General features: G+C 53.6%; 1 protein-coding gene and 1 long non-coding RNA gene across 6 annotated transcripts; one reads left to right on the top strand and one right to left on the bottom strand.

Moving 5' to 3' along the window:
- Positions 1-6,085: 6,085 nt before the first annotated feature.
- LOC114231275 (uncharacterized) lies at positions 6,086-10,941 on the bottom strand. Of its 2 annotated transcripts, XR_003617243.2 has the most exons (3): positions 10,797-10,941; positions 6,585-6,704; positions 6,086-6,387 (listed from the first exon to the last, which is right to left on the bottom strand). It is a non-coding gene; the product is annotated as an uncharacterized LOC114231275 (long non-coding RNA). The 2 variants fall into 2 exon arrangements; XR_003617244.2 differs by lacking the exon at positions 6,585-6,704.
- A 123-nt stretch (positions 10,942-11,064) lies between these two features.
- LOC114231274 (uncharacterized) lies at positions 11,065-17,167 on the top strand. Of its 4 annotated transcripts, none has more exons than XR_003617242.2 (3): positions 11,065-11,595; positions 15,656-15,745; positions 16,216-17,167. XR_003617242.2 is itself a non-coding variant. In XM_054718437.1 (3 exons), exons 1-3 carry the CDS (start codon positions 11,238-11,240, stop codon positions 16,851-16,853), a joined length of 1,005 nt encoding a protein of 334 aa, XP_054574412.1. In that variant the 5' UTR covers positions 11,120-11,237; the 3' UTR covers positions 16,854-17,167. The 4 variants fall into 4 exon arrangements, 2 of the variants coding, with proteins under 2 accessions (XP_054574412.1, XP_054574411.1); XM_054718437.1 differs by having other exon boundaries at positions 11,120-11,595; positions 15,677-15,745; positions 16,276-17,167; XM_054718436.1 differs by having other exon boundaries at positions 11,120-11,595; positions 16,276-17,167.
- The last annotated feature ends 9,417 nt before the right edge of the window (positions 17,168-26,584 follow it).

Genomic DNA, 26,584 nt, shown 5'->3' with positions numbered 1-26,584 from the left:
GACAAGGTACTGCCTGGTGGCTTTTCACTCTTTTCAGGACTTTGGGGAGAAGGCAGGGGCGGAGCGCGGTAAGAAAAGGGCGGGGGCTGGAAAAGAAGGCACGAGGCTCCATCTTTAACTCTTACACATGATGTTCCCAGCACAGCTCCTCAGGCCCTTCTAACTCCAGACTCACTGAACTGTCTCCACAGCCCTGACAAGGTGGTTTTATTTATCAGCCCCATTTTCACAGATGGGGAAATGGAGGCACAGAGAGGTCAAGTAACATGTGCGAGATCACACAGCTAGTAAGAGGTGGACCCAGGACTCACATCCATACAGTGTGGCTCCGAATTCCCAGTGCTATGCTGTCACTTAAGCCAAGATTTGTCTGTCACCCTCCCAATCCCTTGATCACAAAGTGGGGCATCTCTTAGATTGCCTGAGCGACTGAGGCAGCTGCATCTCCTGCCTGCTCCCTCTGTCCCTCTCTGAGCCACAATCCTCAGCTATAAAATGAGGGGAAGGTTCTGGGTGAATGAAGGGGCTGGGGAGGCCGCTGTCAGAGCGGCCAGCACAGGGTGCGCCTCAGCAGCAGTCCGCTTCCCTCCCCTTGGCCCAACCACAGTCCTTCCTGTAGCGCCTGCCTGCACTGCCTCTCCATGCTCCCTTCCAGAGCCGGGCCAGTGGCTCCTCATCTGTCAAGGAAAAGCCTCAGTAGAGAGTTGCCGCTCGTTCACCGGTGCAAACCTTCTCTCTGCCCTTGGGCGTGCCTGGAGGAGAAGGGTAACAACGCCAACCTGCAGCCCCAGGCCCTCTGACCCCTCCTCTGCACCCAAGCCCGTTGGGGTTCCAACAGGAAACAAATGACCCATTCAACAGGGCTTCCCTGAAGAGAGTTCACGACATGCCAATTTTCAGGGCATGGACAGAATTGAGGGAACCAATAAGGGCTGATGAGGCTCCAGGAAGCCCTAAAGGGACAAGAAATGAAATAGTGCCACCAAAGCCTGATGCTCGGGCTGGGGTCCAGGAGAGGGGCCACTGGCAAAGCATAGGTCATTGGGGAGCCACAACCCCTCCCGGGGTGTGGGGGGCAGGCAGCACATAGCCTGGCTCCTCTCCCTTCCTTGCCAGGAACTCTGCTGGCCAAATCCACCTGGAAACTAGTGGTGAGGAGCAGGGTGAGGTAGGTGGCATGGGCAGCCTCGGGGCCCAGGAGACACAGGGGCACACACGAAACCCCTCCTTCCGTAAGGATGCCCTCCTGACCTGGAGCCTTATCTCTATGGCTTCTTGCCACCTTCGTCGCTGCCTGCAGCCAAGCGGTGGCTAATTGGGAAGGAGATTCAAGACTCCTTGTTTGACATAAATGGTCCAGCTCACAAGGAAGGTGGGGTCAGGCACAAAGAAGCTTGAGGGACGGGGCTGCTGGGCATGTGGAGAGGCTGAGGGAGGACAGCACTGGGGTTGGTTATGTCAAGCGGCGCCACCAAATGACTCGTTCCTCCGTATTTGATACAAATCACCAGGACATTGCCTGCACTTTCCTCTCTAGCCTGAGCCCTGCGGGGCAGGAATGTTGCCTTGTCCATCCGTGACCTCCAGCTCAGTGCCTCTAAGGTGCAATCAGAATTTACTGAATAAATAAGTGGACAATGAATAAAAGAATGAGCACGCCTATCCACAGCTCCTGTGCACACCCTGGGCCCACATCAGGGAGCGGTGCTGAGTGAATGAATGACACACAGCTCTCCTACACAAGTTTTATTTCCATCACCCACGCCTCAGAGTTTCCATGCAGTCACTGGGCGCAGGGGCCCACATGTGTCTGCGAACTGGCCAGCGCTGAAGGCTGATAGCCCTCGTTCAAGTGTGCACTGACTTCACTTGGCTCCTCCTGCTGAGGGAAGAGGGGAAACAGCAAGTGACTTCATCTCTCACAGCAGACTTTCTGTGAGCTCTTTCTCCGGAGAAACCTTGATCCATGGCAAACCGTCTGTGGGATTCCCGGCTGGAGGCCTTGGCAGGAGATGGGAGGCGGGAGTGACAGTGCCAAGGAGGCAGCTGAAGGATCATCACCTTGGGAGCCACAGCTCTGGCTGGCTTGTTCCAATGGCCCATAAAGACTGAGGGGAGCGGGGGAGAGGGAGGGGGTCACCAGGAAAACAAACGGGAGTTCCCCAGTGGAGTCGCTGTGCCAAGCCCACCTGGTGTAGTGATTCTGCACAGACTCCGGGGCCAGGCGGCTGGCTTCATAGGCCCTGCTCTGCCCTTGAGCAAGACACTTCATTACTGTGCCTCGGTTTCATCATCTTTTTAAAAAATGTGGATAATATTAATACCTACTTTATATGATGGTGAAGAAAAGTAGATGAGTTAATAGTTGTGAGATGTTTAACAGAGTCCATGGTCTATGGTAAGCCCTACATAAATTTCATTACATAAAATTGAGCAGGACACTTGGGTCCTTGCCCCACAAGCTTACTTTTTCGGTAATAAGCCCGGTCTTGGATACCTCCTGTTTCTGTGAGACGTGAACTAACGCATGTGAAAATTATAATGTGTTAAAAGTGTGTTACGTGTCATCAAGGTCAGGTCAGGGGCCTGATTTAGCAGGGGCTGGGGATGCTAACGGGCTGTCAGTCGTCAGCTCCTGATTATCTGCCTTGTGGAGGTCCCCTTCTTGTCAACATCATCCGCTCTTTGGCCTGTTCGGGCCTTTGCTTGACAACATCCAGGCCTCGTGTGGTCTCTCCCACACAGCGAGGACTGGAAGGAAAAGGACTGTGAACGCAAAGCTGGTCCTTCCCTTCCTACCCAGGCTCAGGGGAGGTGGCCAGCTCCCTCTGCGCCGGGGCCTCAGAAGGAGATGTACTCGTCATGCAGAGCTGGGTCTGAAAACAAATCCACACCCCAGAGTCTGGACCAATGTGCTGCCATGTACTGCTGCCTGTGTGATTGCAAGCAGTTACTAATCTCGTTGAGTCTCAATTTTTCTCATCCTCAAAATGGGGATAATTATACCTAATTCAAAGGGTGAAAATTGGTGAGCTACATAAGTCCCTTGGTACTTGCCTGGCCCAATGAATGGTAGCTATTAGCTAATATTTTGCATTGTCTGCATACCTTCCCCTCTGAGGGCTGGAGAAGTGCTATCATCCAGACTAGAAAGGGTCGTGGCTGCAGAAACGGACTCATTACTCAGATTTGTTTACATTTTCTTGCTGGAGCACATAGTAAGTATTCATTTGTTCATTCATCCAACAAATGTTGACAGAGCTCGTGCAACTTGTGTTCTTTGGCTCACTTGTATTTATCTCGCCCACATCACTGGAACTGCGAGGTGCATGAGGGCAGGGGCAATGTCTGTTGGGTTCTCCAGATGCTCGATGAACGCTTGCTGGGTGAGTGAGTGGATGAAGCTCAAAGCAATTTGCGAGACAGAGATGGGCCCTGCATTCTGGGCTGAGTCAGGCCTCCAAGACAAAGCTTTCCTTTGACCCTAGAGCCTCCACAGACCTCCCTTCAGCCGTGAGATACTGGAGGATTGCTGGGGACCAGACTCAGGGAACCTCTCCCCCAGTGGGAAGACATCCATTCATCTACTTGGGTGTGTCTAAACCCCCCGGAGGAGGCTCTGAATCCTCCAGTCTGAGTAATTTAGCAAGTGACCAAAATAACAACTGATAAAAAGAGAGAAGTTGTATAGCTGCCCCCTCGGTAACTTAGCAGAGGGAGGAATAGTCCAGCTTAGTGACCATCATTAACACAAAAAAGACTTGGCCCAAGACCCTGCTTTCCTGGATGTTGGGTGCTCCCACATATAAGAAACACTTGCCTTGGCCAGGTGGCTCAGTTGGTTGGAACATCATCCTGTGCCCCAAAAGGGTTTCGGGTTTGATTCCCGGTTGGGGCACTTACCTAGGTTGCGGGTTCGATCCCTGGTCAGGATGCATATGGGAGGTGACCAATCAATGTTTCTCTCTCTCCCTCCCTCCCATATTCTCTCTCTAAAATCAATAAACATAGCCTCAGGCGAGGATAAAAAATTAAAAGAAACACTCTTGCCCACAGACATTCTATGTGATTCAAGCTGCCTAGAGATATAAGAGTGAAGGGGAAAATCATAATATCCAAAAGATAGGAACAACCCAAATGTCTATCAACTGACAAATGGGTAAACAAAACATGGCACAGCCATACAATGAAATATTAGTCAGCTATAAACAGAATGCAGCACTGACACATGCTACAACCTGGATGAACCTTGCAGACATGATGCTGAATGAAAGAAGTGAGTCAGGAAAGACCACATAGTATATGATTCCCTTCATATAAAAGTCTAGAATAGAGGAAGCTATAGGGACAAAAAGATTAAGATTTGCTTAGGGCTGGAAGGAGTGGGGGCGGGGGGAAGTGAGGGAGTGATAATTAAGAGGTATGAGTTTCTTTTTGAGGCGATGATAATGTTCTAAAATTAACCATGGTGACAGCTGCACATATCTAGGAATATACTAGAGTCACTGAATTCTACATTTTAATGATGAATTGTATGGTATGTGAATTCTATCTCAAGAAACTGGTTTTTAAAAAAGAGAGCGGGGTGGGGGGAGAGGGGGAGCAGTTGAGACGGAGCAGGAAGGTGGCCATCAGAAACAAAGCCCAGACACTGCGGGTCCTGGCTGCCCCCCAAGCCAAAGCCTGCGGGTCACACAGGCAGTGTTATGGCAGCCCCGAGGGCATGGCTGGGGAAGATGAATTGTCCCCAGGCGGTGTGGAGCTGGGTCCCTTCTCCCCTGACAGCTCCCTCTCTGTGTTTTTTCTGGCACAAGAAACATTCTGTCTTCTTGTATAAATAGGGGAAATTTATGATACTGTTCCCCCTTCTCCCTGGTGGGCTACTAGGAAGGGAGGAGGGAGATGTGGGGAGACTAGAGGGAGTCAGAGGGATCCGGGCCAGGCTTGGCTGTGGCGCTGGCTTTCCTTTGCATGTTTGACCATCCAGAGAGGGAGGCAGCTGGGAAAAGGTGCCGCCCATTCGTTTCCCCAGGCCCAGAGAGGCGGTCTCCGAGGCAGATATCCAACTGGAGGGACACAGGGGAAATGAGGGAATCATGACTTGGCTATCCCAAAGCGGGATCGCTGGAGATACAGGCCCCCTTGCCTGGTTTGGGTTATTTTTGTTCTTGTGGATTGGTCAGGCCGCTGGTGTGGTGGGAAGAGAGCTTGTCCTGGATTCAGAAAAACTAAGTGTGTGACCTTAAGAGGTCACTTCCTCAGCCCTGGCCAGGCGGCTCAGTTGATTGGAGCGTTGTCCTTACACCAAAAGGTTGTGGCCTTGATTCCCAGTCAGGGCACATACCCAGGTTTCAGGTGCCATCCCTGGTTGAGCGCTTACAGGAGGTAACTGGTCAGTGTCTCGCATCGATGTTTCTCTCTCCCCTCCCCCCTCAAATCAATAAAAACATATCCTCAAGTGAGGATTTTTTAAAAAGTCACTTCCTCTCTCTTAGCTTCATTATAATAAAAAAAATGGGGGAGGGTTGACATTATCAGGGGTTTTCAGACTGGTTCTAGTGTGTGATCCTTTCCTCAAATAAAACTTGGGTAGCAGCCCAACATCTAACATGGGTGTCTGCCAGACTCCTTGGGTTGAAATGAGGATGGGAGATGCCCAGGCCCCGTGGTGACTATGAAGTGGCTCGGCCAAGCTGAGCGTGATCTCCAAGGCCCTTTACATCTCTGTCCTCACGAAGAGATTTGCCCCACGTTGAAGGGTTTAAGCTCTGCACACTCTGTGGGTTGGCATCCCAGATCTACCACCTACTATGTGTCCATTGACACATCACTTACCTCTTTTGGGCCTCAGTTTTCTCATCTGTATATTGAAAGAATAGTGATGCCTAGCTCAGAAGACTGTCATGAGGATAATAATATTAAATAATGTGTGTAATCTCTGGCACTCAATAAATGTTACTATAATTATTCCATGATCTGATGTAATCCAGCTGGTGGGTTTGAACTGACAAATCTGTGTGGAAAGTATAATAGAAAGGATGATGGCAAAGCTGCTATAACAAAAAGGGTCCAAAACACAGTCACATCTAGAAAACAAGTTTATTTCTCACGGAACAGTCTGGAAGGGAGCAGTCCTGGACGGCAGGCAGCTCTGCTCCACCTGGTCAGTCAGGAACTTGGGTTCCAATCAGATTGTGGCTTTGTCCCCTCTTAGGGATTTCTCCTCAATTGCAGTCAAAGCTCAGGCTCAGGTGCATCTGGTCCAGCTCAGAAAAAGGAGAATTTACCCAGCGTCTTAAGGCTTTGATATTACTCGGCTCACATTCCGCTCTGGCCACACCTTGCAGCAGGGGAGCTGGGAACTGGAGTGTCCAGCTGGGAGGCTCTCTGTCCTCATGCAACAAGGAGAGATGGGATTTTAGTGGACAACTGGCGGTCTTAATCCAGGGCTCAAACCCACACCTGAGCTGCCCTCTTTCCCTCCCCTCCCCGGAGTCCACAGCCCAGAAAACAGTGTGATCCCCAATGATGTCCCACCATCCACCCTGGGAAAGTCATTGGAGGCCTCACTCCAGAGAGAATACCATTTTCCTCACTAGGACGTGAGGAAGGTTTCTGTTCCACTGCCTGCTGGCCATCCGCTCGGTCTCATCCCGTTCCCGTCATTAGGTGTGACTACGATGTGGGGAGGCAGGACGACCTAACTAGAATGAAAGGCAACATATGCTGTGCAGGCAGCCCAGCCATGGGTTTCTGTGCCCGGCAATCCCAGCTACCAAATGTGTGGCCTGAAGTGGGGACTAAGGTCTCTGGGCCTCAAGTGACGCTTTTGGACATACGAATAGAAATGCTCTTGTCAGGGTGGCCGAGAGAATTAAATGGGATAATGAATATAGCTGGAAGGCAGGAGGCTCAGTACATGGCAACTGATTTTACTTGGTGCCACCAAGGCAGACCCCAGGCAAATCAGATTCATTTCCCTCGGCTTCACTCACTCAGCCTCTGAATAGCCCTTTCCTCCTCCCCTTCCTTGCCAATGCACCACTCCCTCCTCCTCCCCCTCCGCCTCCCCCCCCCCCCCCCCCCCCCCCCCGCCTCTTCTTTATTGGTATCCTCATTCCTTTCCCATCTGAACCCTGATCTACACTTTCCTCCTCCAGGAAGTCTTCTGTGACTGAAATATTCCCACTTGGCCTCTTCCCACCCCTACTCCCCCCGTCCCCATCTTCCAATTGCCCTGTGGTCCTGGCCTCATTCTGGTCCCAAATTTACATGGGTCTCACCTACCCCTTCAGAAAGTGTACAGCAATGGAAGGGAGTTAAGACTTGTCATCAGGCAAATCAGAGTTCAAATCCCAACTCTGCCACTTTCTTAGCTTTATGTCTTTGGCAAGTCACTTCACCTACTTAGCCCTTTGTTTTCTTCACCCTCTCAAGTGAGGTCACGTGTGGGGGGGGCTGGCCCATACTCAGAGGGTGTTTAGTAAATGTCAGTCTCTACCCAACCTCCCCCAACCCACACTGCAGAGGTGATTCTACCAAAGGGAGCTATTAGACCAGGAAAGCAATGGCCCCATCATAGCCCTCCCAGGGGAAAAAGCACTGACCTCCCCGGTAGTCTGTGGGCCCTGGCAAAGGATCACCAACCCGAGAACCAGAACAGAGGCCAGGGGAGGTCTCACTCCCAGGGCATCCCAGCTCCCAGCGCCCAGTCTCACTCTCCCTGCCCTCACCACTGGCACCCCAGTTGTTAGGCCAGATTCAGGGATGGAGGTGACAGGATGGATCTGATCACAGTCTCAGAGAATCCACTGAGCTCTCAACCTCTAAGAGGTTCCATGCCCCTATCTCCAACCTTCTCAGACCAGAAAAGCAACATCAATGGTGAACTGTAATTGAAATATAAAAAAATTATTTTAAAAAACAACAACTAATGATTATATAGGGCTTTCTACATGACTGACATTGTTGTAGGCACTTCACATGTATTAACTCATTTAATCCTCACAACAGCCTCTGAGCTATTAACTCCATTTCCCAGGTAGGAAACTAAAAAAGTATGGAGAGGTTGAGTAACTTGCCCAAGGTCATGCAGCTAGTATAAGGCAGGACTGAGAGTCAAAGTCCGGTGGCCTGGCTCCAGAATCCATGCTTCTATACCACTGCGCTATAATAAGAGGTAACATTTATTTATTTTTATTTTTTAAATATATTTATATTGATTTCAGAGATGAAGGGAGAGGAGAGAGAGAGAGATAGAAACAACAATGATGAGAGAGAATCATTGATCGGCTGCCTCCTGCACACCCCCCACTGGGGATCCGAACCTGAAACCCAGGCATGTGCCCTGACCAGAATCCAACCCGGGACCCTTCAGTCTGATGCTCTATCCACTGAGCAACACCGGCCAGGGCAAGAGGTAACATTTACTGGTGGTTTCTATGTGCCAAGCATAGTACATGTATTTCACCTAATCCCAAATGTCCCCCTGAGATAGATGCTATTATCATCATCCCAGTTTTACAGATCAAGAAGCTTAAGGCAGAGAGAAAAGTCAAGCAACTTGCCTAATATCACACAGCTCTACAGCTTCAGCCCCCAGCTGCCTCGCCTCACAACCCCGCCCACACCCCCCGCTCCTCCTCCTCTAGGCGGGTTTTTCAACTAGCAGCACCTTCCTTTACAAATCTGCTCTACCCCCACAGCTCACAATCCTTGTCCTCCAAGCACTCCAGTCCACTTCTGTCCCTTTCCCTCCCACCTTTCCTCCAGTCCCTCCCCTCCCCCACAATGTCTCCCCTACCTTTTGGTCCCTCTCCCTCCGCCCCCTCTCCCCTTACCCCCCAGCGCCAGCTGATTCAGATGAATTTCACCAGAGAGATCATCAGAGTCCCCCACTGCGCCTTGATCTCCCACCCTGGGGAGGCACCGCAGTGGCTAAGCTGGAGAGTCAGAAATAAAATCCTCCTTCGACTCCCCCACCTTCACTTCCCATCACTCATCTGGGATGCCAGAGCGAAGAAGGGAGCTAAAGTGCAGAGCGTTCATTTAATATTAACAAATTGAAATGAATTCTTTTAATGCCAATTAACTTGGAGCGGCCCCTTATTAATAGTAATTTAGATTCATACTTGGGAGAAGCTGGGACGGGGCTGGGCTGGATGTGCCTGGAATGCCAATGAGACAGCCCGGCCGGAGCACCGGGAGCGGCAGAGGGAGGAACGCTGGCAGTTTTACTTCTGCCCCGTTGGCTTCTGTTTCCCTCGGAGGAATGAACAAAGTCGCCAGAGGCAGGGCTTCTCCGGGGAACAGATTACTCTCGTAATTTGATTTTTGTGCCTGCAATGACTCTGAAGAGGCTGAAACCATGCAATGGTTTATTTCACTAAAAAGAATGTCCTCCGAGCTGGGATGTACCCCAAACTCTCTTAAGCCAGAACTCACTGACCAGAAGGGATCAGCTCTTTCTCCTTCTTTGTGTCCGTTCAAAGCCAGAGCCAGAGATCAAAATGGGGTTTCCCAGTCCCTGCCACCTCCACCTCAGTCACAAGTAAAAAAAAAAAAGGGGGGGGGGGGGGTGGGGGGGTGCCGCTAACCATTGTGTGTCTCTTCTGGGAATCCTCTTCCAGGAGGGAAGAGCCCCAACAGGCTGACCCCGAGCTAATAGCTTATATTTAGGGGAGAAAAGACATCTGCTTGTACTTTCCTTAAGATTTAGGGGAAAGATGGGAATTAATAATTTAACTTTATGTACCAAAGAGTTGCCCAGAATAGAGCCAAGGAGAAAGAGCTTAGAAAGAGAACAAAAATTCTGTTCTCCCTGATTCTGCTGGCTTGGTGGGTCGGACTAGAGGTGCCCAGAACTAGAGCCCCGAGTGTCGTCTCTAACACAAGTAGGACATCTTTTTCTTCCCAGACGTCCCTCTTTGGCTGGGAGGGTGAGTCAGATCTGAAGCTGGGAATTGTGGAAGTTGACAGTGGGGGGGGGTCTTGAGATGGAGGAGGCCTCAGTGCAAAGGGGGTTAGGGAAGGAAATATACAAAATAGTGAACTTTATAAAATAAAAACTTTTAGAATGGTTTAACGATCCGATTTTAAAAGGAGGTAAAATACAGCACAACAAAATTGAGACACAATAAACAAAAATGAGGACAATATATAAAACACTTCAAGCAAATTGTTCTTCAAAAGAGGAGGCGTTGGAATTAATCAAAAGAGGCCTTGTTCACACCCCCATAGAGTTTCCCAAACAATAAATTCGTTTACAAAACAAAAAGAGAAATCAACACAAAACTAACTCTCAGGCCACCCATGGAGGAAAGAAATCAAGGAGATTCGGTAACAGCTGAAAAACTAGTGAGGGAGGAGAAAAACAAATGAGTAAACTTGAAATCTGTTAAGTGATTGTAAATATTGAAATTGGAAGATGGGTTGGAGAAAGGCATGAACTTGACATCATTAGGGAAATTAAGCTTGCAAAAACATAAGGTGCAACTCATCCCCAAAGAAAAGTAAACTTTCCATAAGTAGAATGCTCCTCTCCAAAAGAAGGGAATATAAAACTTCCCCAAAAAGTACCACTCACCCCCCCCAAAAAAAAGTATATTAATCTGAACTTAATCTTTCCGCAAATCTGAAATAGATTACACAAAAGAATACAAAAGAATTGTGTGTGTGTTTCAACTAAGAGAAAAACAAAATCAGATTTAAATTGTCCGGTGGGTAGGAAGGGGACGTTGTTTGCAGGTGCCAGAAAGGATGGGGACGGAGTGTCTGAGGGCGAAGGACCCGCTTACCTTGCTCTGGAGCCGCCGCCGGACAGAAGGGGCCTGCGTGTTGGGGGAAAGGAGGAACAGGGGATCTGGGTGTCCCTGGACGAATGAGGAGAGTGGAAGGACTAGGGGTACCCTTCTCCCCACCTCCGCCCGCCTCCCTCCGGTACCCAGGCCGATAGAGCTACTGAAAGTTACAAATTGCTTCCATTATTAGCTCATCCCGGGCGGCCTGGTCATTGGCCAGCCTCGGACCACGTGGTCCCTCGTACCAATCGATCGAATTTCTAGTTGCAATTCTCTGTCTGTCCCTTGGCTCGGAACAGAGAAGGGGGGGAGTGGTGGTGGCGCGGGGGCTGGGGAGGGGCTACGGGGGGTCTCCTCGCCCCCTCCCCGCCTCGTCCCAGCCCTGAGTGCCGCGCCAGGAGGGGTCGAGGGAATGTTGTGGGCTGGGACACACCCGGGATGACACACACTGGAGGCAGCAAGAAACGTCACCCCGGGCCCAGGGCCCTCTCCTCCCGGCTCCCCGGCCCGCCAGCCCCGCTGAGCACGCCCTCCCTAGCGCCCGCTCCGGCCCGGGCAGCCCCAGGGCTGACAGCCTGGCCCCTGGCCCTGGACGCTTGCACGTTCCCTCTCCGGGTCGCTGCTTCAGCCTCCGCTTTGGGGAAGGTGCACCCGACTCCTACTCCCCCGGGGCCCCTGCGCCCTCGGGGGCGCCCTCCTCACCCCGACGGCCGGCCGAGTTCGCGCCCCTCCCGGGACGGTTGGAGAGCACAAACTTTTGAGTGGATCAAAATCAAGAGGAGCCGGCCCGGAGCAGGTGAGTTGGGCCCAGGAGGGCTGCGCTTTGAGCCTGAAAACAATGTCTCTCCCGGTCTCTCTCTCTCTCCCTTTACTCCATCCCGTTACCCTGCAGACAGACTAACCTGCCCACCTCGGAGGGACGGGCCCGGCGTGGGCGTCTGTCACACGCGTGGGGCCAGGGCAGCTCTCCTCGGAGTTTGAGGGCGGCGGCGGCGGCTGGCAGCTTCTGCAACGGGAGGACGAGAGGAATTGGGGGCCTAGAGACCCACAGAGTCTGAGAGTGATCGCCGCTGTCCCCAAACGCAACTTGCGGGAACTTCAGAAAAGTTTTTTGAAGGGGTGCGCGGCAGGGGGCAGAGTTGGGGGTTTGCTGTTTAAAGTGGGAGGGGGCGACCTGCTTCCTCCGTGGAAGGAAGGATGCGTTTGCTGGTCCCCGGTCAGGGCTGATTACCGATGCAGGGACCCCGGGCGGCCCCGAACCTGCTCACCCCGGCAGCCCTTAGAGACGCTTAGAGATCCTCAGAGCGGCCTCGCCGGGAGGGAGGGAGGGACGCACGGGCTGAAAACGCAGCTGCCCACTCTGCCCGGGTGGGGGGCGGGTACCGGCCCAGAGCCTCCCCCAGGACAGCCCGGCCCCTGCCGCCCTGGGAGCCTCCCGTGGCTTTAAACTAGGAGTGACACAGAGAGGGAACAACTCCCAAGTATCTCCTTCTTTTAAGTCCAATTGGACTCGGACCCATGTCCCTAAGGTGGAGACAGGGGAGTGCGCCCCCGCCCCCAGCATAACCACCCCACGTTCTCCAGCTCACAGGACGGGCAGGGAGAGCCTCTGCCCACCCCCCCTCCGGGGGCTGAGATGGAGCACCCCGAAAAACTCCCCGGGGGAAGGTGGAGGGGGCTCTGCAAAAGGGAGTCAAGGGCAGAGGGGGTGTCCAGAGGGCACAGCTGAAATGGGGGACCCGGCCCAGGGTGAGGGTGTTGGCAGGCCAGGGCGGTGCTGGGCCAGGGCGAGGGCGGGGGCCGCGGCAGGTGCACGGCGAGGCCGCGAGCTCTGAGCCCGGCCTGGGCGGGAGTCTCCGCTGGGCCCGAGCTGGGCGGCGCAGCCCTGGGAACCCGGCCGGCCGGGGCAGCCGCGCCTTCGGACCGCTTTTTGGAAAGGCCCGGGAGAGGCTGTGGGTCCCAGGGGAGACACCGTGATGTCTCTGGCCCCCGACCTGGCCCGGCACCTCCAATTCCAGAGGCCGCTGGTCCCTGCTCCGTCAGGAGCTGCAAAGCTGCCAACCCGCCCAGGCCTTTGTTTTCGCTGCACCCGGTGTTTTTCTGAGGGTGACCCAGCGCGGCCCGCACCTGCTCCTACGGGCGCCCCGGGATGGGGCCTGCCTAGCGGAGGGGTTCAGGAGGCCACAGCCCACACTGCCTAAAGTGGGGTCTCCTAAACCCTGGGCCTGGAGAAGGACATGTCCAGGGGAAGGCCAAGGCGACTGATAGAATTAACCTAAGCCCTTCCTTCCCTCCCACCTTCTACCTGCGCACCCTCCACTCAGAGGAGCTGCTGGGAGGTCTCCCCCGCCCCACCCCCAAATTCACTGGAGCCGCCTGAGGCCTTTTTGCCGCAGGGAGCTGGCTGGGCTCTGGGTGTGCTAGGGAGGCGCCTGGCCCTGGGCTTTGCCCCTTCCCTCTTTGGTGAAGCCAGTACTTTCTGCCTCCCCAACACTGCCTCTACCCCTCACCCCACAATCCATGGGATTCTCTCTCTTTTACCCTTTCCGTTCTTCTCTTTTAAATTAGATTGGCAGTATGGCAGTTTGGCAAGGCTCGCCTGAGCCTGTAGTGGGGAGCTGTGGACCCAGCCCTGACCTCTCACCTAGGGGAACAGCGCCATTCCTGAGCCTTTGGGACTGAACCCCAAGTTGAGGGAAGATGAGAAAAAATGGCATGAAGGGCGGCTGGGCTGACACAGGACAGAAGCCCTGACTTGGGGAGGGGGCTGTTTTATGCCATGTGCCTGTTGCAGAGAGAGGATTTAGAAACAAAGGAAGATAGAAAGAAGGTCAGGGAAACAGCACAAAGGACTGGAAAATTTGAGAACAACAAAGAGAGGAAGACGGTGAGGGAAGAAGCCATGTGAGAAAGCCTAATGCTGGGGTAGAGCAGGGGTCTCCGGGAGGGCGGCTGGGAGAGAGAGGCAGGAATATTGACAAAGGACAGAATGAACAAGCAGGACTAGTTTTATGATGAACAAAAGCAGAAAGGACACAAAGAGAGGGAAAGAACGAACAAATTAACAAAAGGAGGGAGCTAGAAAGTGAAAGAAAAGGGAAGGAAAAGAAATTAAAAAGTAAAATAAAAAAGAAATGGAGGGAGAATGAGATAGGAAAGAAAGGAGGAATGATAGGAGAAAGGGTAAGAGGAAGGGAAGAATACAGAGAGGGAAAAGGGGAAGGTACTGCAGAAAGAATGCAAAAGAAGGAAGGAAACATAATATAAAGACACAGAGAGATAAAAGGAAAGAAAGAAAAGGAGAGAGAAAACAAAGCAGAATGAACATTAAGGGGAACCCACGTGGGAGAAGCAGAGGCAGGGAAGGCACAAGGTGAAGAGCGGGCAGGGAGAGGCCCCGTGGGGGTAAGGGAGGGACCAGATCGCCCCGCTGCGTGGTACTCCAGGCAGCTTTGCCCTGACCTACCACCACCATTTCCCCAGCGCCAGGCCCACCCAGGCCTCCTGCCACCAGCTTCTCCAGAGAAGCAGCTGACCTGGCTCCTCCTGCCTCAGCTGGGCCAGCTGTGAGGCTCAGCAGGTCAAGGTCTAGTTCCAAAATCAGCACAGGAAGCAGAGGAGGCAGTTGAGAGGCAGGCAGGCAGGCGGTGGGCCCCTCTCCTAGACCCTGTCCCGCTGCCCCTAGCGCCTCCACTGACCTTGCTGGCCGAGGCTGACTGCAGACTGGGCTGCTTTGTTCTTTGGTAAGGCTCTGACTCTGGGAACTTAGGCCTCCTTTGGGCCACATGTTGAATGAGCTTTCTGCACTGGAAGGTCCTCCTGGAATCTCGGTGAGCCTGCCTGTATATATGCAGGTGAGAGAGGGGCGAACAAAGGCCTGGTCACCCCTGGGAAAGGCATCTTCATTTTCTTCCTCTGCCATCCTTATCTCCACCCCTGCCTCAGAAAGCTGCCTTCCAGGCCAGGGGGTTTCTCCTCGCCAGAAGGGGTTGGATTAATCTGTAAAGAGCTTGGCATGAGTTCTGCAAGTGCTGGAGGAGCCAGAGAACCTCACTCTTGAAAGAGAATGAGGACATTTCCTGCTAGGGCAAGTGGACGTTAGATGTGCAGTGTATTTCACTGAACTCACACACACAGAGGTTAATTGGCAAAGTGGCTTTAGATTCAGCTTGTGGAGGAGCTCAGCTTGGGGTGGCTGTGTGTCTGAAGCACATTGGGCCAGCACTCCACACCCAGTTCAAGTGCGGGAGGGGGAGGGAGACTGCCCAGTTAGAGCCAATTAGATTACCCCTTTGTTTTTCCAAAATGGGATGGGGCAGGTCACTGAGGTCAGCCAGGTCTTCCAAGGACAGTGCAGTCCTTGAGGATGGGCTAACGGGCCCTCAAACCGGCTGGAATGCCATGTCCACAGAATACCTTGCAGTTCCCCCTTAGGGGGCCTCAGTCCTGCACTTCCCAGCATTGCTCTTATTGCTCTTCTAGCTTTCCTCCCCTTTTCTTCGGCTTAATTCTTTCCTTCCTTCCTTCCTTCCTTCCTTTCCTTCTCTCTCTCTCTCTCTCTCTCTCTCTCTCTCTATCTCTCTCCCCCCACCCTCCCTCCCTTCCTTTCTATTTCTCTCTCTCCATCTAGTCCAAGATGGGTTCTTGTACTATCTTTGTATCCCAGAGGCTTTGTTCTGAGACTTTTAGGCAAGCTAACATGAGCCCTCCAGAGTTCATTATGTGGATGCAAAAATTGGGATTGAAAGTAAAGGGCAAAATGATGTGGAGTAAGCTTGCCGATCAGGTGTGGGATGAACCAACTTGTTTTCTGTATCAGTCATGATTATTACCATCATATCCCTGTATCATTCCAGAAAATCCTTCCTCCCTTCCAGCCATCTGCAGGCCTGCCCTAGCCCCTGCGGGTGGAGTTGCTGTTGCCCCAAGGCCATTGCTCTCACAGGGTGAGTGAGGGTCTGTAGGAACTCACCTTGGTGCAGGGAGGTGAGGTCAGTGATGCCAGGACAGTGCCTTAAACTACACTGAGTGGCCAGATTACTATGATCTCTGAACACATAATAATCTGGCCACTTAGTGTATGTGTGTGTGTGTGTGTGTGTGTGTGTGTGTGTGTGTATATATATATATATATATATATATATATATATATAGATATATATATTAGAGGCCAGGTGCATGAATTCGTGCATGGGTGGGGTCCGGCCAGCCTGGCCAGGGGGAGGGGACATGGGCGGTTGGCCGGCCTGCCTGCTGGTCGAACTCCTGGTCGAGAGGACAATTTGCATATTAGACTTTTTATTATATAGGATATACACTGAGTGGCCAGATTATTATGCATTCAGATATCATAATAATCTGGCCACTCAGTGTATTAAATAAGTAAGGTCTATTTCCCTATTCCCCATGCATGTAGGGGTCCTCTTGCTCTTGGATGGCGAGGCTGGTTGATTCTGGCTCTTGGCCGTCTCTCCAGCCCTGACTAGCCAGGCCCATCGCCATCCACATCTGCTCAGAAGGGAGCAGAGAAGGGAGGTCGCTCACTCCAGGCCTTCGCGGAGCAGATGCAGACCTCTGCCCAGAGCTGCTCCCTTGCCCCTACCTGGCCGGCTGGGAAGGAGGAACCCAGTTCACTTCTCAGGACCTGGATGTCTGCGCAGAGCCTGCAGCTGCAGCTGCCTCCTGGAGCCTGACACCGGAAGCGCCTTCTGCCTTGGGGTTCTCCGTGACGCCTGGGCCTCTTCTCTGTTCAGTTTGCTGTTGTGCTTTTTTCCCCTCACTTGGGGTGGGGCTGGGGAACAGGGAAATGAAATGTTTTTCTCCGTGTCCCTAATCCTTCCCCAGAGCCCCCCCCCAAACCTCCAAGCAGCTGATGGTAAGGACCTGCAGCTTCCGGCCCTGCTCGGAAGCAAACTCAGATTCTCTCCTGGGCACGGAGGAGCAGCAGAGGCTCCTCCCTCAGGCCTCCCTTGCTCATTGACCCACTCTGAGGGCATTTGGGGGTCAAAATTGAGCCCAGATTGCTTCAATTGGTATAAAATTGGCATTTTTTAATCACACCAAAGACCCAGACTTCTCGCATCAAGGACTAGGCGGTCCTCACCCCGAACTGCACCTCTTCTCTGGCCTCTCACACCAGGGATGGTAAGGTGTGGTGAGTGGAGGACTGGAAGGGGAGCGAGCAGTCTGCTCTGTGGACAAGTCAGTAGCTTCAGCTGTTCGTGCCCCCGATATTTATTTAACACGTAGTATGTGCAAAGCATGGCCTCTGCCTCCGTCTGTCACGGCTGTCAAAAAAGATTCTTGCCAGTGTGCGGCTTCAATGCGTGTGGACAAATACCTGAATAAACCGGTGAATGGGAAAGAGAGTTTGGATTCAGCTGATGTTGATTGCAGCCGTCCATGTGCCAGTCTCAGAGCCCCTGTCTTCCCAGCTCCAGCTACCCAGGCCCAGTCGCTTGAAAACCAGGACTGTCCTGGGGCGCGTATGTTTCCCCCACTAGAGCGAAAGACACACCCTGGGGATCAGCAGGCCGGGAAGCCCGGAAATAAAGGGACTGGGATGGTGGGATGGTAGGCACACGGGTCCTCCAGTGGTCCCTCCCCATCTTTGAGGTGTGCGTTGTGTGTGGGGTGTGTGCGTGTGCGTGTGTGTGTGTGTGTGCGTGTGTGCGTGTGTGTGTTTGCGTGTGTGTGTGTGTGTGTGTGGCGGGGTGCTCCCCTGGGTTTCTGAGCAGGCTGTGGGTTTTCCTCGCTATAATCACGTGCCTGAAGGTGACAGCAAGGTTGTGCCTGTGCAAGTGAGCCGAAGAGGGTGGACAAGTGTTCCTGCCCCAGACTGTGTGCAGTGGGCCCAGACGCCCGCACAGGAGCAGGTGCACGTGTGTGTTGGGGGGGGGTGCACGCAGATCTGAGCATATGTCTGCATACATGACCTTCCATGTATGCAAAAGCGTGTGTACCAGCTGAATTATTATAAAATTACACTGACCCTTACAGAAAATCCATACTGGCCTCAGCCTTTCTCCCCTGACCTCTCGACCCCTGGGGTGCCTGAGGAAAGAGCTGACCCGGTCACTGCCTCCCCCTAGTCAATGAGTCTCTCTCCATTAGCATAAAACATGAATCTGCTGGCAGCTTGACAAATTATAACTAGCAGCCAGAGTTTTGCCAACTGGCTGGCTTGGGCGCTGTCTATTTATCATTGAAAATGGTAAATCATAAGAATCCAGATGACTTAATTATTCAAATCCACCCAGGACCCAGAGAAGCTGCAGTCCCGTCAATCTCAGCCCTGGGCTCAGGGAGAGGGCAGGGGGTGCTGTTAGCCCCGGAGCTGGGAGAGGCGGCTCCATCGCCACCTTCTCCTCTGTGCGGGGGCGGGGGGGGGGGGGCGGCTTTCTCTGCAGCCCCTTCCCCTCCCTGCCTGCCTGCCCACCTTCCCAAGCAGAAGCCTGGCCAATTGTTTCGGCTGCTGACCCCCCCGCCCCCCGCCAGGCTCTCCCTTCCCCGCCTCCTGCTGCCCGCCACCCGCTCCCAAGCTCACACGTGTTTCTCAGCCTCTTTGTGTGGATCGTTAGCTCGCTCTCTCCTCTGTTTCAGTGCCTTCAGTTTTATTTCTTCTCTCTCTCCTATTTTTACCATTTCTTCTCTCCCCCGTCCCTACAGATGGATGCTGACCCCCGCCCCCCGCCATGACCTCTCTGACAGAGGTTTGCCTGGGCTCCTAGCCCCTTTGTTCCCACTGTCCCAGGGGTCCCTGCACTGAACCCCCCCCCCCACACCCACACACACACACATACTGCAGCCCTTCACCCAGGGATCCGGGTACCAAAGGTCTGAAGTCCCCACCTTGAAGCCACATGAAAGCACAAATGTCAATGGATAATCTTGGGTTTGCTCTGCCTCCCCCCTCCCTCCCCCCATATATTCAACCGTTCTGTTCCTTTCTTCTGTGAATTTCTGAATACCATTCTTCTTTTAAAAAAATGTTTTATTGATTTTTAGAGAGAGAGGAAGGGAGAGGGATGGAGAGATAGAAATGTCAATGAGAGAGGAATATCATCGATCTGTTGGTTGCCTCTTGCACAGCCCACAACCCAGCATGCGCCCTGACCAGGTATCGAACCAGCGACTTCCTGGTTCCTGGGTCAAAGCCACACCGGGGGGCTGAGTACCGTTCTGCACAGCTTGGGAGGTGGTGGGCAGGCTGTCAGAGGCATCCCTCAGCAGGAGGCAGGACTGTGTCCCAAGAAGGCCCGTCCCGGGGCTGGCCCCTGGCACTAGCATGGAACCACCTTGAGCCCTAGCGGAGGGATCACTCAATGTGAGTTTTCCAAGGGAAAGAAGAAGAAAATCTGGTTAGAGCACAAATCCTGGTTCCAAAGTCTGCACAGGAGCTTCTGGGGCCCTTTATCCTTTTTGCCCCGCACGCTGCAGTGTAAGCCCGGGCCGCTGTTTCCTTCCGCCTTTGGCCCCAAGGAAGCTTCTGCCCTCAGACCCCAGTGGGGGTGGCGGGAGGGTCCACACACCCACCAACACTGCTGTAGCACTGACACAAGAGGAGAAAGCGGGCAGGGGGGTCATCAGAGTCCGCCTCTTCGAACGGTCACCTGGCATGTTCCTTTGGGGGCTTGTTCAACCTGCGAGGGCCCCAGAGCCCTGTCCCCGGAGGCTGCTCAGAGCCCACTCCTGTGTCTGCGGGCGCCTTCGGTTTGGTTCTAAGCAGCTGCGTCGCTGTGTGTGTGTGTGTGTGTGTGTGTGTGTGTGTGTGTGTGTACACTTTCAGGAATCCTTGTGCTACAACAGCAAGTGACAATGTCCCCACCAACAGGACACCTGAGGAAACAGTTCTCTCCCTCCCTGCACTCCCAAGGCCTCGGAGCAACGCTGCTCTCAGTAAAACACTGGGCTTGTCATATCATAAAGCTCTAAAGAAGGAGCTACTCGCTTCTGCTGCTGAAAGTAAGTTCTCCCTACAGTCTAGCCTTCTCTTCCTTTCTGGGCAGAGTAAGGGGGTGGCCCACATCTTGGAAGGGGACTCCCCCTCCTCCAAGGGAACACATCTGAAATATGGGACCCCTCCATGCTGGGCTCATCCCCTCTGCTAAACACTGCACCCCCTCCTCCCTCCTTCCTCCCCACCTTTCTGAGCCAGATTGGTATTTGACAACAAGGGCAATGCCCAGGGATGAAGCAGGAGCAGAGAGGATCAGGATTCAAAAGCAGGCCAGCAGCTGGGCGGCAGGGAGATCAATAAGGGAGATAGATTGGAGACAGGTTTCTTGGAGTTCTTTTTATTTTTTTTTTCTGCTGGCTCAGCGCCCCCACCCCCGCTCCTAAAAGCAGGTGGGGAACAGAGCCCAGCCCTGGCCTCTCTGTGCCCTTCTAACTCAAACAGGTTCCTAATCCCTGGGTAGAGGGTAAACAGCCTCCAAGCACCGCAGGATTAACCGCAGAAACGCTGCTAATGTATCTCGGGCCCTGTTCCCTGCCCCCACTCCCACGCCGCGTTACTAATTAGCCCGACAGCCTGGGAGAAGCTGGGAGGGGAAGCTGAGCAAGCCTTTGTGCAGGCCCTGCAGGCCCCGGGCTGAGCTCTGGACAGTGTCTCTGGTGCTAGAGCCGCTGAGGGGGGCAGAGCGCTTCCCTCCCCGCTCCCGCTCCCTGACGCCTGAACAGCTCAAAGGCAGACAGCATTGTTTCTCGCTGCACCTCCCTGAATCCCCCTGGCTCCCCTTGGCTGTTCACAGCTGGGGGGCAGGTGGGGACAAGAGGGAGAGTGAAATCGGCTCCGGAAATCAAACGACCCAATAAAAAATTAATTGTCTAATTAAAACCATGAGGAAGCCCCTTGCCAGAGTTTGGCTCAGAGTCGTCAGGGCTATAAAGGGTGGGAAAATGAGTCTCAGCTCCTAATAAATTCCTGATTTGCAGCTTGGTTATCAGTGGGAGGAGCACGGAGCGGAGCGTTCTGCCTGGCTAGGCCTCCTGGAGGTCATTCTGTCCTCCCTCTGCCCCCCAGCCCAGGCGGTCACACACACCCCCACCCTCCACCTCACACACCCGCCCCAAGCCCAGAGCCAGGAGTCTCCAAGATGGACAGAGAGGCCACTGCTCCAGGCAGACAAGTGTTCCTGAGACTGACCCCCGTCTCCCTGACCTGGTGCTCCCCCCTTTCCTCCTGGTCTTCCCTGGGAAAGGGAACTTCCTAGAAACTTCCCCTGGAGAGTTCTTCATTTAGGTTAACTAATAATTGCTATAAGCAGATTTGCTGTGTAGGTTCATTTTTACCTCACCCCCCACCCACACACATTTTTCTGGAAAAAAAACAAAAAAACACATTTTAACACAATTCATGAACCAGCAGGTTCCCTCTCTTAGACCTTCATGACGATTTCCGCAGGTGAATGACAGGGAGCCAGGGTAAGACATGGCTCTCCCTGGGAAAGGACTGCGCACACTGTCCACGGACCAGACGCAGAGCTGGTCCGGAGAGGAAGACAGAGTTAGGCAACCCTTAAATGTCGATGGGGACCCAAACCTTCACCCTGGATAATTGTACCCGTTCTTCCCTTGCGTCTGCCCCGGGCCTCTCCAGTCCCTCCCTCCCTGGGCCAAAGCAAGTGCATTATATATTGTCAGAGGCCTTAACTCATAATAGCAGCAGCAGGAGGAGGAGGAAGTGGTTAGCATACAGCCTTCAACATCATAATGCACTTATTATATTATTTTATTATATAGAACACAATACGGGGTATATATCTGTGACTGGCTTCTTAAACAATCATGGGCGAACAAACCAGGGTTGTCCTTCAAAACCATATGTCACCTGAGGAGGACATACACTTACCCTCTATGTACCTCTATCGATTAAAACATGTCTGCAAACTCTCCTTTAAAAATGGGCTTTATAGTCATTTTACAAAATAGTCAAGATAACCATTGTTAACTATAGATTGCATTTTGACTGATTCCCAAAAAGCGAACAATGAAGATCTGTCACCAATAAGGACATTCAAAAGCGGAGCTGCACACCCTGAAGACTGTTCCGAAGGAGGAGTTACAGAAACGTGTCGCTGCAGTCGGAGCAGGGGATCCCCCCAAGGTGACTGGAGGCAGCAGGGCTCGTTCCGAGGCAGAGCTCGGAAGCCACATCTGGAGTGTATTATTTATCATTCCTGATTATCCTTCTTTCCTTCATCTGGTTGTTATTTTTCATCCTAAGCCGCGAACTACGCTTTCCCTAAGAAGGAGAAAAAGGGAAGGAAACGAATTCCTGACCCCCATCTGGGTCAGGCTCCCATTTCAGATTTCAGCAAATTCCCATGCCTTTCCACCTCCAAGAACCCCAGATCTCGAGACTGGAATGTAGACACCGATTCTCATTCCTTCATATTAACTGCAAACCTACTAAGTGCCAGCCCGCCCCACTGGGTGCTTACATATGGGTTATCCTTTTCCATCTGGGGGTGTAAGGCAGTATTCCTTTCCTGATGGGTGGAATGTGTCCTTTCTTTTTCCTGCCTCCTAGTCTAAGACTGAATACTGCTCCCTGGTCCCGTGGTTCCAGAACAGCTCCAGTCTCCTGGGGCCCACTTCCCACGAGGACTTAACTTTGGAGAGCATTTTGTCCATCTCTCTGTCTCCGGGCAAAGCCTTACTCGAATATTCCTGGTTCTCAGGCTGACCAGCTTAGGCCGGTCAACAGAACCTGACCCAAACAGGGCTTGATGGCAGCCCACTGTCACACAGCTGGGGGGGGGGGGGGGGGGGGGGCACGCACACTGAACTCTATGTGAATGGCACCACCTAGAGTTGTGCTCCAGGAATGCAGTGAATAGTGGTCCCTAGAACTGAGTATTGCTGCCACCCTGCAGCCCAGAGACACCTGCTGGTTCAGTCAGCCTCACACAGCATGCAAGGATGAAAAACCTACATTTTGACAACTAAAGTGTCAACACTTCAGCCCCCAAAAAAGGGCTCAAAGTGGATATCCTCCCCACCTCATTGACGGCTGGGAGATCTAGGCTCGCACACAGCTCACCAATCTTCTCTCCATCAACTTCAAAGGCCGCTCCAGCCCCGGGCGGACCTGGAGGGTGTGGAGCAGAGCCGATCTGAACTGAGCTTGGTGTCAGATGATGTTGCCAGAGCACAGGTCAGGCCGGGCCCAGAAATCACAGATCCCATCTGGCCTGGAGTTCGTGGGGAGATGGTAGCGGGTAATGGCGGGGTGGGTACAACCCTCAGAGTTCAGAGTCAGTATTTATCATTGCCAGCGTCCCTCCTGGGCACCGGGCTTGCCCGGCTCACAGCTGGGCCCTCACCTGCCGGCAAAGCTACTTTAGCTTCCTCCCCCTCTGCCAAGTCCACCCCAGCTGGATCCATGGTCCTTCATCCTCTGCCTACCCTTCCCTTCTCTCCTTCAACCTCTTTCACACTTTACCCTCCCAAAGAGCCTTTCTGAATGAAACCCACCGGCCTGGCCTCCGCCATTTCCACAGCATCCCCGTCACGGTGCCTCTCAGCCGCAGTCCTTCCTGCTCTCGGCGTCCTCGCCTCACTGGGACGGGGCTCCTTCATGGGTCCCATTCACCCCCTCCGGCCAGGACATCCCCACTCAGTGGCTCCTGGATGCGCAGCCGTCAGAGCCCCAGACAAGCCACCACGTGGGAGACAGACGCGCCCGCACCCGGAGGGGAGGCTCAGCCAGCCCAGGGCCGCGCGGGGCTCCTCTGTGCTGGCCTGGGCCTGTGGGGGGAGGGGGGGGGTGAAAGGGTCTGGTCCCAGAGAAAAGTGGGTCTCATGTGGCCAAGAGAAACACATCCTTCCCAGAATTTAAAATAAGAATAAAAATGAAACGATGGTGAACAATGTGGACAATAAACCCCAGGAGTGGTCTCAATGGCAGGACCCTCATTGAAAAGTCGTCAATGAGGGCCCTGCCAAATGACTCCCAGAGGTCAGCGAGGGGCTGCCCTTGGAGCCCTCGGGGTCTGCGGCTGGAGGGTCGTCAGGTGGGTCGTCCTTTGTGCCCAGAGCGCTGGCCCTGGGGGGCGGGGCCCCAGCTGGAGATGGGCGGTGAGCGAGCGTGGCCGAGCACCCACTCTGCCGGGCACTGTGCCGCTGGGGCACAGGGAGGGTGAGGGCGGCTGTGTCTTCAGGGCGCTGGCAGTCAGGTGGGGAAAGACCCATAAATGGACCTTCCTAAGGCCGTGCGGGATGGACCCACGCCGGAGGACACCCGGGCCTCCCGGAGGACACCCGGGCCTCCCGGAGCACCGTGCGCACCCACAAACCCTCTGGGGGAAGGGGAGAGGAAGGCTAGGACAGCATCCTGAGGGGGGCGGGGGCGGGGGGAGAGGTCCATGTAAACTGGAAGCAAATGGCACCTCTTCTCCCCACGCCTCTCCCCACTGAAGGTCACCTGCCACCCCGAGACCCCAGGTCACGGTGGGTGTCCATGTGCCAGCACCCTCCCCCATTCCCCAGGTAGAGGACCCCAGTCTGAACTGGGATTCCAGCCAGCTCTGGGCACCTCCCTGCCCCATGGGCCACACAGCCCACGCCCCCTGCTGGCACGGTGGCCCAGGGCTGTGCGTTCGGATTCCTAGGCCTGGAAGGAGCCGGGGGAGCAGGGAGGGAAGAGCCCAGTGTCTCCTAGAATGACACGCTCTGCAGCCTTCTCCTGCCTTTGGGGGAGACCCCTCGGCTTCCCCTTCCTTCTCCAGCCGGATCCTGCCGCACCTCCCACGGCTGCAGCTGTTTCCCGCCCCACCTTAGAAGAATGCACCCCTCCCTCCAGACACAGGGGCGGAGCAGGAGGGAGGCAGCATATGGCCCCATTTCCTTGGCCTGGGCAGGCTCTTTGGAAATGAGAAACCCCCTTTGCCCTTTCCTCCCCTCTAGGGAGCACCCTCCCTCCCCTCTGTACATTCCCCAGAAGTTCTCTGACTGAGATCCATCCTACGTGCAGTTATGTGGTGAAATCACTGCTTTCCTGTCCCGAGGCGCCAATGCTGGGAAGGGAGCCTGCTCAAACCTTTGATGTCCGCACGTTTTAAAAGGCCCACCTGTCCGCTCTCCCCAGCCCCCAGGCTGAACTGCTGGAGCCCCCTCATCACAGCTCTCAATCCCAGGTCAGCCCCCAACACAGCCAGGATCCAGTCACACACACTCTCTCCCGCTGGGGGTAATCAAAGCCAAGCGGCTCACTGGGGACATCTGTCTCCGTGAATAAGGAGCGATCCCAAACTTGAGGGTTTCGGTGACACTTAAAAGCTTCAAGCAGGAAGATCTGCAATTTCTCTTGGAGCAAGGCCTGTGGGGAGGGTCGCTCCGAAACCCTCGTTTGATGTTGGGCTTTCATGGCTGCGGTTTGATCCAGATGTTCCCCACTTGTGGGATTCTCTCCTTGGGAGGAAGGGGCCCTTGGCTGTGAAGACATTTCCATCTGTGCACATTTGGGTCTGGCCAGCTGGGAGGGGGTGCTCTTCGAGCTGCCACCACACCCTGCTCTCACCAAGCCCGCCCTTTCCTCCGTGCCCCTCACATCCGGAGGAGAGAGGAGGGCAGTCCCGTAAGGGCGGACCCAGCACCTGGTACGTTTGCCGCATCACCGTCCAGAAACGGCTCTTACTCTGTGTTTTCCGGGCTCCTTCCGATGGAGCTGGAGTTGGTTCCCCAAGATGGTTCCCAGATCATGGGAAGAATAGGAGAGGGGGTTCAAAAACCAGATTTCTGGCCAAGGAACAAACAATTATCTAAGAAAAAGTGAACGGAACGGCATGGAGAGTGAATGAATCAGGGCTCTTGAAAGAGCATGTGGCCCTCCCTCTTTTGGGTCAGTCCTGCAAGGGGGGAGTAACCCTTTCCAGACTCACCCCTCTGCTCCCTCAGAGCGTAGAAAGGTCAAGGTCATCCCTCCTCAAAGTTTCACTGAAACCTGGAAATCTCTCCTTCGCCCTTATGAGCCTTCAGAAGCTCTTCCTGTTCCCCAGCCTCAGGCACTTGCCGTAGCAGGAGATGGCTTCCCCAGGGGAGGGGCTTCAGGCACACTCAGTGGCCCTCTAAGGCCCCTCACATCCTTCTAGCCCAGTGGTTCTCAACCTTCCTAATGCCGCGACCCTTTAATACAGTTGCTCATGTTGTGGTGACCCCCAACCATAAAATTATTTTCGTTGCTACTTCCTAACTGCAATTTTGCTACTGTTATGAATAGTAAGGTAAATATCTGTGTTTTCCGATGGTCTTAGGCGACCCTGCTAGCGGTTCTCAACCTATGGGTCGCTGCTGTAGAGCCTAAGACCATCGGAAAGCACAGATATTTACCTTATGATTCATAACAGTAGCAAAATTGCAGTTAGGAAGTAGCAACGAAAATAATTTTATGGTTGGGGGTCACCACAACATGAGCAACTGTATTAAAGGGTCGCGGCATTAGGAAGGTTGAGAACCACTGTTCTAGACACTTCTGCCTCATGAAGTTCGAAGAAGGGCTGTCAACTCTATCAAAAATCAGGTTGCTCCTGGAGCTGTGCTGGTGACCACATAAACCCTTGGGTTCTTGCCTGCATTGTGGAGGTCACGGTCAAAGTTGGACACATGGATATATTGAGTGATAGAGAACAGACAGACAAAAGAAACTTCAAATCCTATGGACAAAGGTGCCAGCCCACAAGTAGACCCTAAAGGGCTTACATGAGCCACGAGTTTGGGTAAATGGAGTCTTTACTTGGGGTTGGGGGTGTGTAAGAAGAGAAGAAGCCTGGGAGGCTTCTTGC

The sequence above is a fragment of the Eptesicus fuscus genome, chromosome 7, assembly GCF_027574615.1.
Source record: "Eptesicus fuscus isolate TK198812 chromosome 7, DD_ASM_mEF_20220401, whole genome shotgun sequence".
NCBI classification, from domain to species: domain Eukaryota; kingdom Metazoa; phylum Chordata; class Mammalia; order Chiroptera; family Vespertilionidae; genus Eptesicus; species Eptesicus fuscus.
Note: the sequence above shows the minus strand (reverse complement) of the source record. Positions and strands in the feature narration are given on the sequence as shown.